This window comes from Solea solea, chromosome 11 (assembly GCF_958295425.1).
Source record: "Solea solea chromosome 11, fSolSol10.1, whole genome shotgun sequence".
Classification (NCBI taxonomy): Eukaryota; Metazoa; Chordata; class Actinopteri; order Pleuronectiformes; family Soleidae; genus Solea; species Solea solea.
Window position 1 is genome coordinate 17247879 of NC_081144.1, and position 12920 is coordinate 17260798.

Here is a 12920-nt window from a genome sequence, read left to right on the forward strand (position 1 = left end):
TCATTTACAAAATCAACATCATGACCCTGTACATGTCACATACAGTTGGGTTTTGTGCGTAGTTCAGTGTCAGTGGGTGTATTTGTTAGGCCACAAAAATCACACGACACAAATCATAATGTTTTGAAAGCAGACCGATACATATTTACTTAGAGAGGAACAAAGTCTCTGCACAAGAGAGGAAATCATTTGACGACAGTTTCATTCCGTCTGCAAAGAGCTTGCACTGGAAAAATCACAAGAGACTAATATTGGCACCGAGTCGTAAATACAACACTACAGAGTGAAACACACACAAGGCCATTGTAACGAATGAGAAGCAACTCCGCACCGCGTCTTTCCAAGGAAACATTAAACGTTCAAATGGTCTACCATAAAAATGCCGTGTAGTTCTGCCTCGACCCTACACGTGTGGCGTTAGATTTAACACATACACGTATATATACACACTTTAAACAAATACAGTATATACACAATATCCACAAGCTGGAGTGCACACAGACTCCATTATTTTTCTTTTAGCTTGTTGGATTTAGTTCATGCCAAATGGGAGCGTGGAGACAGAAGTGGAACTCGCTGGCGACGTACTTCAAATTCAATTCACTTGGGCGTCTATTTACATTCAAAATTGACGATGGAGACCAAGCGCATGACATTTGTTTGTGTGACTTTATTCATTTCCCCAATATAAGTGATATAGCTCCAAGTGCCCACTGCCTTGTCTGACAGAATGCTGTGAAAACATTCGTAGCATGAAGAAATTGCATGTGACGTTAGTCGAAACGATGGAAAAATGAAAGGATGTTTAAGCGTTACAAGCCAGGTCATCAGCCGATGATCATTTCACTTTTAACATGAACATCCGGCTCCTTGTTTCAGTTTTTAAGAAAGACAAGAAGGCTGTTTGATGTACAGACGAGTCTTGGACCCTCACACGGTGACTCATGTGCTCTATTTATGTTGTTAACACCAGGAAACATGACTGTATTGCAGCTCTGTTAACAGCACTGACAGCAACTTGAGAACACATTATATTAACCCCATACATCCTAGGTTTTTTTTTTTTCTACATCTGACATTTTCACCACTGCAATTCCTCAGAGTCACGTGCTCACACATAAACCCACTTTCCTTTGCGTTTGAAACACTCTCGTTCAGAAGTAGCCCAGCGAGAGTCAGGTCTTTCATGTGGTTAAACTCGAGGAGCCAAGCCCACGTTAACTCTTTTCTCTCATTTAAGAGACATTTTGGTTTGTTTTTCCACAGCATCCAGTGTGTCCCAAATCCATTCCCACATGCACATGCACACACACACACACACGCACGCACGCACCTCTCAAGAGGGACCATTAGTGACATTGACATAATGCTTTCCATAACCATAACCCAATCTCCTACAAATCAAAGTGTAACCACAATCCTAAACCTCATTCTGGCCCTGATTTTAAACCAGGTCAACCCTAATCATCCATTTTGTTGGCCCACCAGCCAGAACAGCAAAAGAACTGGGATCATATACATCAAGTGGGACTAAAATCAATATATAAATATGCGAGAAGCTGTTATTATTGGACTGAACTAGAGAAATGTTTTAATACAGTCAGACTGTGTGGCTTTCTCCTCCTCTTCTTCCTACATCGTCCGACACAACAAAAGTTTGTGTCTGTTGTCTTGAGAAGCAGAAGAACAAAGAATCAAATTTGAGTTCCCACACTTTACAGCCCATTTAGTTTTTAACTAGATTCCCTGGCTGTCCACAGACACAGGAGAAAGAATGCATTCAAAGATCTACAAAGAGAGAGACCTGCAAACACACTCCCGTGTTAAGTGTTTACTGTAGTTTGTGACCTGACGGGGGAGCTTCAAGCGTTTCCCAAAAACTGAAACAAGTATTTCCACTGCACATGAAACAAATAAATACCACACAAAGCAGCAGAACGTTAAATAGAGATGGAACAAGCGGTGTTAGTTTTAACATTTTAACATCAAGCACAATTCACAATTTACTGCCTTTGCAAAGTCACTGAAGCCGCTCTGATCCTCTTGACGCCACTTTCTCAAGTTCCAGCTTTATGTGGTAAAGCTTTCTTTATATGACACAGCAGGCCTGCTTCAGAGTTCACAGCGAGATGTCAGCGAGCAGCACAGCCTGCACCGGCGTACCTCCCGATGCTCACTACTGGCCTATTTTTTGGGTCCTGAGCCATAGCTTGAAAACATGTGTGCTCTTCTTTGTTCCTTTAGCAGTTCAGTTTGAAACACGTCCAGGTCAATCATCTTTAACCAGTGATTGAATGTGATGAGTGAACTGTCACCACCAAGTTACATAAATTAACTTTCAGATTTTACTTGGTGCAAACGTGAATTCAACACTACAAATAACAAAAAAAAAACCGTCATGTGGCGCGTCACCACATGACGTTGTACCAAACCTGTATCTGACCTATTTTGAGTTAAAGGTCTATTTGTGCCTCATGACGTAACAGCAACGTGAGATTTATTGATCTCTCCGTAGACTGGAGATGATGTGCAGGCGTTCCTTCTGTTTGTAAAGAAAATAAACATGAACATGTTTCCTAAATCTGTCCACTGTACTCGCATCCACGTGTGGGGAAAACAAAGCGAACACTCAAAATAGGATTGACAAAGCACAGCAAAAGCTTTGCTTACTCACACCACCCCCCCCACACCTGCACTGAACAGCTAACTAAACTGTACCAAGATGTTGAGAGGGAACATAATGGAAACATCTCTTCTGCAACACAGAACACTAATGACCTGGGAAAGTTGATCCGTAACCTCCTCAAAGCAGTCGCTGTAGCTCTCCGTCTTTCATCTCAGCGGCTGTGGTCAGTCACTCATATTGTGGTCAGACTCCGCCCATCTGAGAAAGTCAACAAAGCGCTCGCTTTAGGTGAACTACGACATTGTTACATGTTCGTCGGGGACAAACTGCATAAAAGTCAAGTCAGTGCTGTGCTGCTGTGTGGCGCCTTTTGATTATCAATCATTTTCCAAAAAAGAATGCACATTTTTTTTTTAAACACTCATCACAGAGAATATTAGATACTTGTATCAGTGATGCCAAACGACAACCAAAATCCTGTGCACGCATACTTCTTTTTATCCTCACTAACTCACTCACTCATCTTCTTAGGTGGTGGGGGGGGCTCTGATTGTTTATCTCCAACACTATAGCTCTTTATTGAAAAGGCTCTTGAGCAGTCAACTCTCCACTGACTCAAGTGTCCTTGAAACATTACTGCATTGCAGAGTAACATTTCATAACTGCTCAAGCATTTTCTCTCAAGTTTCCACACAAGGAATTTCTGTTTTTTTTTTCTTTTTAAACCTCCTGAACGTAATGGAAACCAGTGTTTGCGTGAAAGTTGAAAATCAATCTAAAAACATCTGGTCTGTTTGGGAGAACAGTTGGCTGTGTGTGATTTGTAACTAATTGGCAAAGACATACACAAAAAATAATGGTAGTCCTTTAAAGACAGCAATTATTCATTAGGGTTTGTGTTTTGTTTTTTTATGCTAACCTTTTTTTTCTCTCTCTGGAAAGAATCCAAATCCAAAACATTCCTTTAAATTGTCCTTGTCACGACACAGTCAGACAAAAGTGAGTGATGTGGAAATGCGGTTCATGATCCATTCAGCATGCTCTACAACCTTTACGCCTTACTTGTATTTATTTACAAAGTCCGTGTCCAGGTCAAACCGCTATTCACATCCACCTGTACATACTTCAGTTCGTTTAGTAGCTTAGTTTCAAAGTTTCACACCATGATGAAATTATGCCTTTTTTCTTGGTAGATAAGTGCATGCGTCTGTCGTAGTCTCTGTACATACAGTATGTGTGTGTCTCAGTGTATAAATTAAGTGTAGGTGTGTGTGTGTGTGTGTGTAGTATTGTATATGTTAACATGAATGTGTGTGTGCGTCTCCTGCTCAGCGAAACATTCAAGCGCTCCTTGGCGCTCTCTGCTGGTGCTTGCTCCTGCTCTTCCTCCCTGCTGCTCTCCCTCCCCCTCCTCCTCCTCCTCCTCCTCCTCCTCCTCCGTGCTTGTGCCTCTCCCCTCTCTCTTTCTCCTTGGCTGGCTCCACCATGATGTCACCATGGCGACGGTGGTTGCGCGGAGGGCGGTATCCCAGAGCCCTGCAGTGCTGGCCGAGGTTTCCCGGGTGAATCAACGTCATCACGTCCTCGTACCACGGCTGCGTTCCCCTGCTCTGATGGGATGAGCTGGACCACGAAGAAAGGAGGTGATTGGCCGACTGGCTCCACACGGCGAGGCGGACGGTGACGGCGGTCCAGTGGTAGCCATGCTCCTCGACCTGGCAGTGGTAAACACCGCCGTGAGACAACTCTGCTCGACGAATCAGGACGCCCCGCTCAATGACCACCAGCTGGTCACCGGTTACCACCTGGAGACAAAGAGAGAGAGATCATGCAAATTTGGAGCTTTTCCATGTGTTCACATGTGGCAATCCTGGCTACATTCACAAAGTAGTGATGAAGAGTTTGTGCCTGACCTGCATATATTATTTAAAGGAATACTTCACTGATTTGCATGTAGCTTTGTTTTACTAGAATAGAGGTAGTATTTTGGAAATATTGTGCTTCCCAACCTCCTGAGTTGAGAAATATCTTCATTCTTTTCTTTGTTACGAGCCCACCAGTGACACTCGGCCCTGGAATGAGGTCACGTCCCACTACGAGTGGGTCTATAAAGTGTGGAATTAGTGTTGCAGTTTCAAGCCTCTGTGTCACTGGTGGGCACGTAACAAAAAAAAGGATGAAGATATTTCTCGACTCAGGGGAAACTCCTATTCTAGTAATACAAAGCTAAATGCAAATTAGTGAAGTATTCCTTTAAGGTTAGAGGTGGTAGCAGAACACTCGCTCCTAAAGTTAGAACCAAGTTTCACCCTTAAGAATCTGACCTCCTGTGCTGAAGCCTCGGTCAATCACACTGCTGTCTACTCACATGTGCTGGTGTAAACAGGAAACTGATTATCTACTCTGCATTTGTTCACTTATTTTCAGGGAAGCACAACTGACGAGAGACAACAATGGAGAAAAGTATATAAGCAAGGATTCTGTTTATGAGACTGACGACAAGGTGAAAGTGAAATTTATCGCAGGTGTTCACCGAGATAATTCTTTCACAGCTGTTGTTTTGGCTGATAACAACCAACCAGGTCGTGAATGCACGTATGCAACTGTGTCATTGTGCCAAAGCTGGCCCCTTACTGCTCACCCACTCTAAAACACAGCTCCAGAGTTTTTAAAGAAAGAAAACAAACACTCGGAGTGTTCTGAGCTCTAAAATGCCAGGGAGTAGACGTGTTTTTAAAGGAAAACAGAGTAATGTGGATGTAGCCTGAGGATCAAATTTATTTAAGCTCTTTTCACCTCCTCTCCCTGTCCGGTTACACTTTCCCCAGAAGTGAGCCTGTAAAGAAGTGATGCAGACAGTCTGTCTTGGCTTCATGCATTGACTGACAGCTGTGAGCTTCCACCCATGACTCGTTAGAAGAGCAACACTCTGCGGTGCTGCCAGGCTGTTTGTTCACCGAGTCTTTTTAACACAGGCCTCCGACAGCACCTTTCCAAGTTCGGACAAGCTTTGGAGAAAACTCAACGCTATTTCCACTAAAACATTTATAGAAAATGTTACACCATCTTGCATACTCTGTACTACATAAGTTTAGGAAACAAATAAAAAAGTACAACAGTGAATTGTGTGTACCTGGTTTAGTTCAGGACTGTTCTCTCCAGCCTGTTTGTACCAGGTAACGGCAGCGTGCCGGGATCGAGGCAGACACTCCAGGTAGGTGCTGTTTCCCTCGGCAACCATCATCACTCTCTGCTCCGCCTCCACCTGCAGCACAGCTGGAAGAGGAAACACATGTGACCGGTCGATGAACTGTGTTCACTCCAGTGACAACAAGTGAAACATATTCTGCGGAAGTCTGTTGACCTTAAATGTACAAGTTCATTTTAATCAAGTTGTGTTTGCTCTCTTCTGTTTTTCGGAAAAATGTGTTGTGTTTGACATTTTTAAAATATAAAATCAGTTTCACTCAATTGTGAAATGAAGTTCATATTCTGTGTTTAATGTATTCGTGAACAAACACGTTGACAGGTGAATTGGTTCCTCACCTCCCTGCCTGACACACTGAGTTAGTGGATCCTCCTCCTCCCCTAAATGACGAGCATTCCTCCTGTGGAGCCAAAGTAATACACTTAAGAAAATAATGTCAATCCTTGAGTGGCTCCAAGAGGCCCCAATGCAATTAAATCCTTCTTTCACTTGTGGGTAAGAATGTGAAGTTTGCCCTGAAGGTGGAAGGTAAAGAACAAGTCATGGGGTAATTCAATCCTTTTTTTGTCCTGATACATTTCATGCTAATCATGCTATCAGATTGTGTTTGCCCAGTTAACCCTTTAACACCGAAGTCTCAAAATGTCCACCTGGACAGAAAATGTCCTGAGAGTAAGTGCTTTTGCCCATTTTTCCAGAATAACTTTCAATATCTGGAGAGTGATTTACAATTTACTGCATGTTAAAATAGTGTATTAACAATTTAAAATGAAGAAAAACACTGTAGTTGTAAATGAACACCAGATGTTGTGTGTTAAATTTGTAATTTGAACGGTATCAAACATATTTAAAGTAACATTTGTTTGAGTCTTTGTCTCAATGTGCAAAAACAGGCCAAAAAATTGAAATTTATATCAAGGCGCTTTTTCAACTCTCTCCTCTCTGGTGACAACGACGCTGAATCGCTGGCTTCCTGCAACACATGTTGGCTTTCACTTGCAGCATCTCAGCTTTCAGAAACCTTTGGAATTTTTCCGATAGCACAAATCTATGCGCATATGTGTCGTCTTCAATGCGGTCGGTGTTAAAGGGTTAAGATTTTGGCTGACGGTGATACCACTGGAACTCAAAAAATGTGACTCCATCACACAAACAACAGCAATTCCAATTTTTGCATGAAAAAAAAAAAAAAAAATCATCAACCATCTGTTTGCTAGGAAATGTAGCCAGTAACTGAATAAACAGTATAAAATAATAAGACCAGTGATAAAAATGTTCATCAGTTCCACAGAAATTCACCATCCCTACCTGCGCACAGTGGGCATGTAGGGGCTGCAGGCGTGGCCGTCCCAAGTGCAGTATGGATCTCTGGCCAGGCAGCACTCAGCGCAGGCCTGACCGTACAGCTCACACTGGTACAGGGCCAGCTGAGACACTCCCTCCCTGGAGCCCACAAACAACCACTGCTGAAGGAGGAGAAGGTATGAAAGACAGAAATACAGGAAAGAACAATCATTTGTAGAGTGAAGGGTGGTTATATAAAGCAGGTAAGAGGAGAAAAGAAGAAAAGAAGAGACAATAACGTCAGTGTTAAAGGGGCGCTTTCAGTTTGCTCTCATAAAAACACACTTGCAATGTAACAGCTAAACCAGATTCATCCTCACCCTCTGAGTCACACATTCAACTCACGGTGTAAGAATGCCACTGCATGTGTGTGAGTGTGTGAGAGAGGACTAAAGACACATGTAGGGATTCTTGATTTTAATCTTGTGTATGTGTGTGTGTCTCTTTGTGTGATCTCAAGATTCTTTTTTGTTCATGAAACCACGACTATTTTAATAATGCAAGCTCTCCCTCTGTGTTTGTGGGTGTGTAATGTACGTGTATCTTCTCATTACTGCTCTGACTGAGGAGGGGTAACCATAGCAACTGGTGATAAAGCTGTCCTTAGAGATACAAGGTGGAGATGTGAGTGATAAGTGTGATACTGTCTGTGTGTGTGTGTGTGTGTGTGTGTGTGTGTGTGTGTGTGTGTGTGTGTGTGTGTGTGTGTGAGTGAGCGAGTGAGCGAGCGAGTGAGTGAGTGAGCGTGTGTGTGTGAGATTTGGAAGTTTGAAAGTGAGTTTTTGTCTCTGTCTCTTTCATCAGTTACCTTTTTCTTTGAGAGTGTCATGGCTGTCACAGGTGATTTGTGCTGTGAGCAAGAGAGACCAACAGTCAAGTTTACATCAAACTTAACAAGACATAAGAAACTGCAGACATTCAGACAGACACATCGTTGTTTGCTGTACCTGAAAAACCTGCAGTTGCTCCAGTGTGACCTCCTGACTCTGACCATGTTCTCTGGGCAGGTGGATGGCTTTCAACACTAGACCAGAGTCTGCGGCAACAAAAACACATTCAAAAGGTTTTATTGTGGATAAAAACAACATACACCTCAAGGTTACTGCACCTTAGAGAACGTGGGAGAAAAAGTCCACACACACACGCACACACACACACACACACACACACACAGTACCTGTGCCGATGAACAGAACATCGTAGGTGCTGTCGATGGCCTCCACTCTGTCCACCAACAGTTTGCTGAACTTGTAATGGACTCCAACTCTGACAAGGAGGGGGCGCTCTCCCAGTGGTAGCACATTTTCCTAAAGCAGTAACAAGTTTTAGTGATCTCAGCATTTTAGAAAACAATGCAACATGTCATGTGTGAAATAAGTGTTTGTTAAAGTGGGTGTAATGTGATAAAAATGTCTCCTCTGAGTTTGTTAGCACCCCCACAGAAAAAAATGTGTTACTCACCACCTTGTCAAATTTAAATGATTAAAAAAACTTGCTATGTGAGTGCTATGTCCACTGGAGGAGGTGAACACACACACACACAAACATGCTTTAGTGGGGACTAAAGCAGGTGGACGTCACTACGTCAGTGTATCACTAAAGCACGATGTGTGTTGTACATATATTATTGCACACAAACACAGCAGTCCTCTCTTTCTCCATCAGCCTCTCAGCAGGAGTCTATTCTTTCTGTTCTGCACTTCCTTTTCTCATCTTTAGGAATATTATTACTACTGGCCCAAACTCTTCACTCCACACACTTGTCATGTTTTCAGCCACTACTTTCTAACATGTATAACGTGTGAAGAGGAGAGGAGAAGGAAGATTTTTCATCACAAATCACAAAAACGTGCTGTGAAAAATGCCTCAATTTAACCGAGAGTGTCATGAAATAAAGTGAAATCTCAGCTGAACCTGCAGTAGCGGGTGAGTTCTGCTGAAGAAGATGACGTCGTCCGGATACTCTCTCGTCGAACTGTAGCTTCCGTATGTGCTGCTCGGACACTGAGAGACAGGTAAAGAAAGGAAGACGGAGGGAGAGAAAGACAATAGTGTGTGAACATTCTTATTTCACGGGTATGTTCCGATATGTTAATGTAGATATCACTGTACATTTGTTAACTTTTATACTTTCTTTGTGTGCATTTGTGTGTGTTCTATATTTACTCATGAACTTACAGTTCCAGGTCGGGGGTAAGGCACCTTGCCTGTAAATTCTGCCCACTTATACTGAGGCCCCTCCTTGTGCAGGAAATTTCCCTTGAACGCACGAACGACATCCTCCATTCGATAAACGCACACCGCCGAGCCATTCAGAATATCACTAAGGTTACACAAGAAAGAAGAAAAGAAAGCGTATTAGTCATAGCTGAACACAATAGATGCCCTTTTCATGTAAGCGCTGATGACACTGTTCTCGATGAAAAACACACGAGCAGAGGAAACCTTTGATGAGTTCACGTTAAGGAGAAAAAAGAACTGCATGCAGGGCTGCTGTGAGTCACTGTGGCTTTTAAAAATTGAACACACCATTTCAATGAATCTGCTCCAACCCAGAGTTGGGATGAATGAACTGCTTTTAGCACATTAGTCCACACCACAATACATCCTATCCACTGTATGGTTTATGGCTTACAGTTCTGACAATGTGCGTCAGAGTGAAAGATTCCAGCACAGCTTTATGGGAGAACGGCTAAAAACAGAGCAGATAGAACAGGCTGTGTTGTGATGAGTCACCGGGGTTTCACTCAGTTTAGTCTTCACTTCTTCATATAAAGGCCAGTGGTTTCAGTAAAGAGGTTAGATGTTGTATATTAAACATCCAAATGAGACAAAGCAGTGTCTAAGTTCAACAGCAGATCCTCTGCAAAGCCAACATAGCTGACAATTACATCTGAATACAATTTAAACTATAACAAATCCAGTATTAGCGCAACGTGTATTTGTACCTGCCAAACAAACAAACTGTTCCAAATAGTTTCGGTGACAGTCGGCCCCATAATCCTACTTCGGTTTATTTATTGTAACTTGAAACTGCACATTTTTGCAAATATCTGATAGTTTGAGGTCTCGCTCGAGTATATTTAACAAACTAGGGAAAGCAGTGAGAGAGTGAAAACCTCTATCAGACTGCAGACTGCCATGTTTCTCAGATCACCCCCTGAATGTAATGATGCCTTCCTCTGCCCATAATCTGTCAGTCACACTTTTGAGTTATTCTGCTGACAGACAAACTGCGCCAAAAACATAACCTCTTTAGTGGTGGTAAAAAAAAAAAAAATGCCTCCAGCTCCACCTGTGACCATAGATACTGTGTGGATAAATGGATGGATGACTGCTAAATAAAAAAACTGAACAAATGCGGTGACAAATGATAACATAAAAATGAATGAAAACACATCTGTGTTCTTTCAGAGCAGTAACACACCGCAATGAAATAAATCTAATCAGCCGTGTATTCTAAAAAAAAGAAAATATAGAAAAAAATATACAATGAAAAACAGAACAGAAGACAAAAACCCTTTGTGTGGGAGATTCAGACTTTGCCACATAGAGAAGTGTCTATTCTAAACGGAGCGACCCTTCTACACTGCAGTGCTGTGGTTGGGACCCCACCCTGAGTGATCCTCTGGATTACTGTCCGTTCCCCACTGAGATTCCACACTCTTTCCAAACCCAGAAAGCAACTCCCTGCTTGCCTCATGCCAAATGTTGTCATACGTCTGCCGTTGCTACTGTAGAACTCTGGCGTCCACCTCTGAAACTGGGTTATTCTCAGAGCGTGTGGTGCTGTGAGTAAGTTTGGAGGAAATGACAGACTATACACAGACTTATTCACTCACTCACTCCTTCTGGATTTCAGTCACTTCGTTTATCTGTGCACTTTGAGTGATTTGTTGCACCGTGCATCTATCTGTTCACCTGTCATCTGTCTCTGACAGTACCAGACTTAATGAAAGCCTTCTCATCTCATCAGCTCATCATCATCAAACGTCTGCGTGCCTTATGTCGTGCATTCCTGTGTTCATGTCAGATTGAACAAAAAATATTTTTCTCTTCCTCTGCCTTGGATCGAGACATTTTCAAATTCACTTACATGCAAGCAAATGACCATGTTGCAGATACTAACAGAAAGCATACTGTTCCCTCTAATCAAGCCCATGTCAGCATTGCTTCATATTTTCATGTTTTTCATCACTGCAGTTTACACAGCCTGTAGTTCCTCTGTAAATTCTCTGTAATTTCATCTAGTATTTTGACCCCGGTACACTTTTTGACTTCTTGACTTTCTTCTCCTCAAAATCTCATGGTCGAGAAGTTGCTTGAGGTCAGAAGGGGATTTTATGGGTTGTGTCCTTTAATGAGAGAGAGGTTTGCAGTTTCTGTTTGTGTGTGAGGAAAGTCAAATTTGAGTCAAGCTCTAATCTTGGACGTCTCTCTCACACTCACACACACACACACACACAGAATGACATGGGGCGTTCACATCATGTCACAGATGGTTTTCTTGACTGCGTTTCAACTCCAAACATAATGGGGGAAAAAACTACCGGAAAAACGCACTGAATGTTTTTCTATCTTCTCCACATCATAATCTTCATAATATTATCCAGGATTTGAGTCAACGGAAAGAAGCACTGAAGAAAAGTCTGCTCAGTTTCTCACACTCTCAAATGTGCACTCTTTTGAGGATGAGAATGTTCGGACTCTGACCAGGGGAGACCGATGGATTGAAAGAGGAGTGAAGGAAGCATCTCTGTTAACCTGGAGAAACCGTCACTCAACAACCTGAGACTGGGTCAATTGTTCAACTTAACGACTCTCCAGAGAGGTTTCAGGATGAGAGATAAAACATCTCCAACTCGCCTACAGCTAACTACAGAAAAATATCCATGCCCCTTCCTAAAAATAAAAGGAAAAACCTGATAACCAATCCAGCTGTCATGGAATTCCTCTAAATGTGTAATTGAATTACTTACAGTACCTCCCATTGCCTCTCGGAGCATTGATAGAGCTCAGCTGCCTTAGGCTCAGGGGTTTTTCAATGTTTCCACTAAACAGCTGAGTGCAAATATAGTGTTACTACAGTAATCCAAGCAATCTGTGAAGCGACAACATTCATCCACCCATTGGAAATGCAAGACATTCCCAGTTCCTCCCAGCCACCACCTAATGGACACATTACAAAATACAATTTCAAAGTAACTCAGCTAACTGATGTTTTGTATATTACAGACACACATACCTCGAGGTGGTAAACAGACCATAGATCAGAGGGTTCTTCTTGTCTTTCCCCTGAAGGATGAAGATGTCCTCTGGATGGAGAGAGGAAGATAAAACATTAGCTACTCCACAAAGTACAAAACAAGAAGAAGTATTACTTTTGTGGATGATGTGACAACATACATTATCTCTTTAGGACCTGAGTAGTCCCCATGAAGACCAAAACCTGGTCTTTATGAGGCATAAATCAGTCTAAATTGTGTGTTTGGGGGTGCTGTTTGGTATTCATTATGTGGATGCTCTGTGTGTGTGTGTGTGTGTGTGTGTGTGTGTGTGTGTGTGTGTGAGAGAGTATCTATCAGTCAGACTGTGTGACTAATAGCATCGGGCGTGCTGGCAGCATGGCTGACTGGCTGCTTGTAATGAATCTGTAGCCATTAATAACCGGCCACAGTGGGAGAGCCGAGTGCTGATTCTGCCACAGGAGAAAGACACCTGCTGTCACACACACTAACATCA

The 12920-nt window shown here is 42.5% G+C and overlaps 1 protein-coding gene across 3 annotated transcripts in view; it reads right to left on the bottom strand.

Moving 5' to 3' along the window:
* Positions 1-116: 116 nt before the first annotated feature.
* Positions 117-12920, bottom strand: part of sema3h (sema domain, immunoglobulin domain (Ig), short basic domain, secreted, (semaphorin) 3H) — a 97569-nt gene continuing 84765 nt past the window's right edge. For 2 of the 3 annotated variants that reach the window (XM_058643216.1, XM_058643215.1), the window contains exons 10-19: positions 12424-12493; positions 9357-9501; positions 9093-9182; positions 8356-8485; positions 8126-8214; positions 7987-8028; positions 7143-7300; positions 6173-6234; positions 5760-5902; positions 117-4431 (exon numbers count right to left, since the gene is read on the bottom strand). In XM_058643216.1, coding sequence (XP_058499199.1) covers positions 3967-4431; positions 5760-5902; positions 6173-6234; positions 7143-7300; positions 7987-8028; positions 8126-8214; positions 8356-8485; positions 9093-9182; positions 9357-9501; positions 12424-12493 — 1394 coding nt within the window. In that variant the 3' untranslated portion in view covers positions 117-3966. The remainder of the gene's footprint in view (positions 4432-5759; positions 5903-6172; positions 6235-7142; positions 7301-7986; positions 8029-8125; positions 8215-8355; positions 8486-9092; positions 9183-9356; positions 9502-12423; positions 12494-12920) is intronic. The other variant, XM_058643218.1, reaches the window with a different exon arrangement.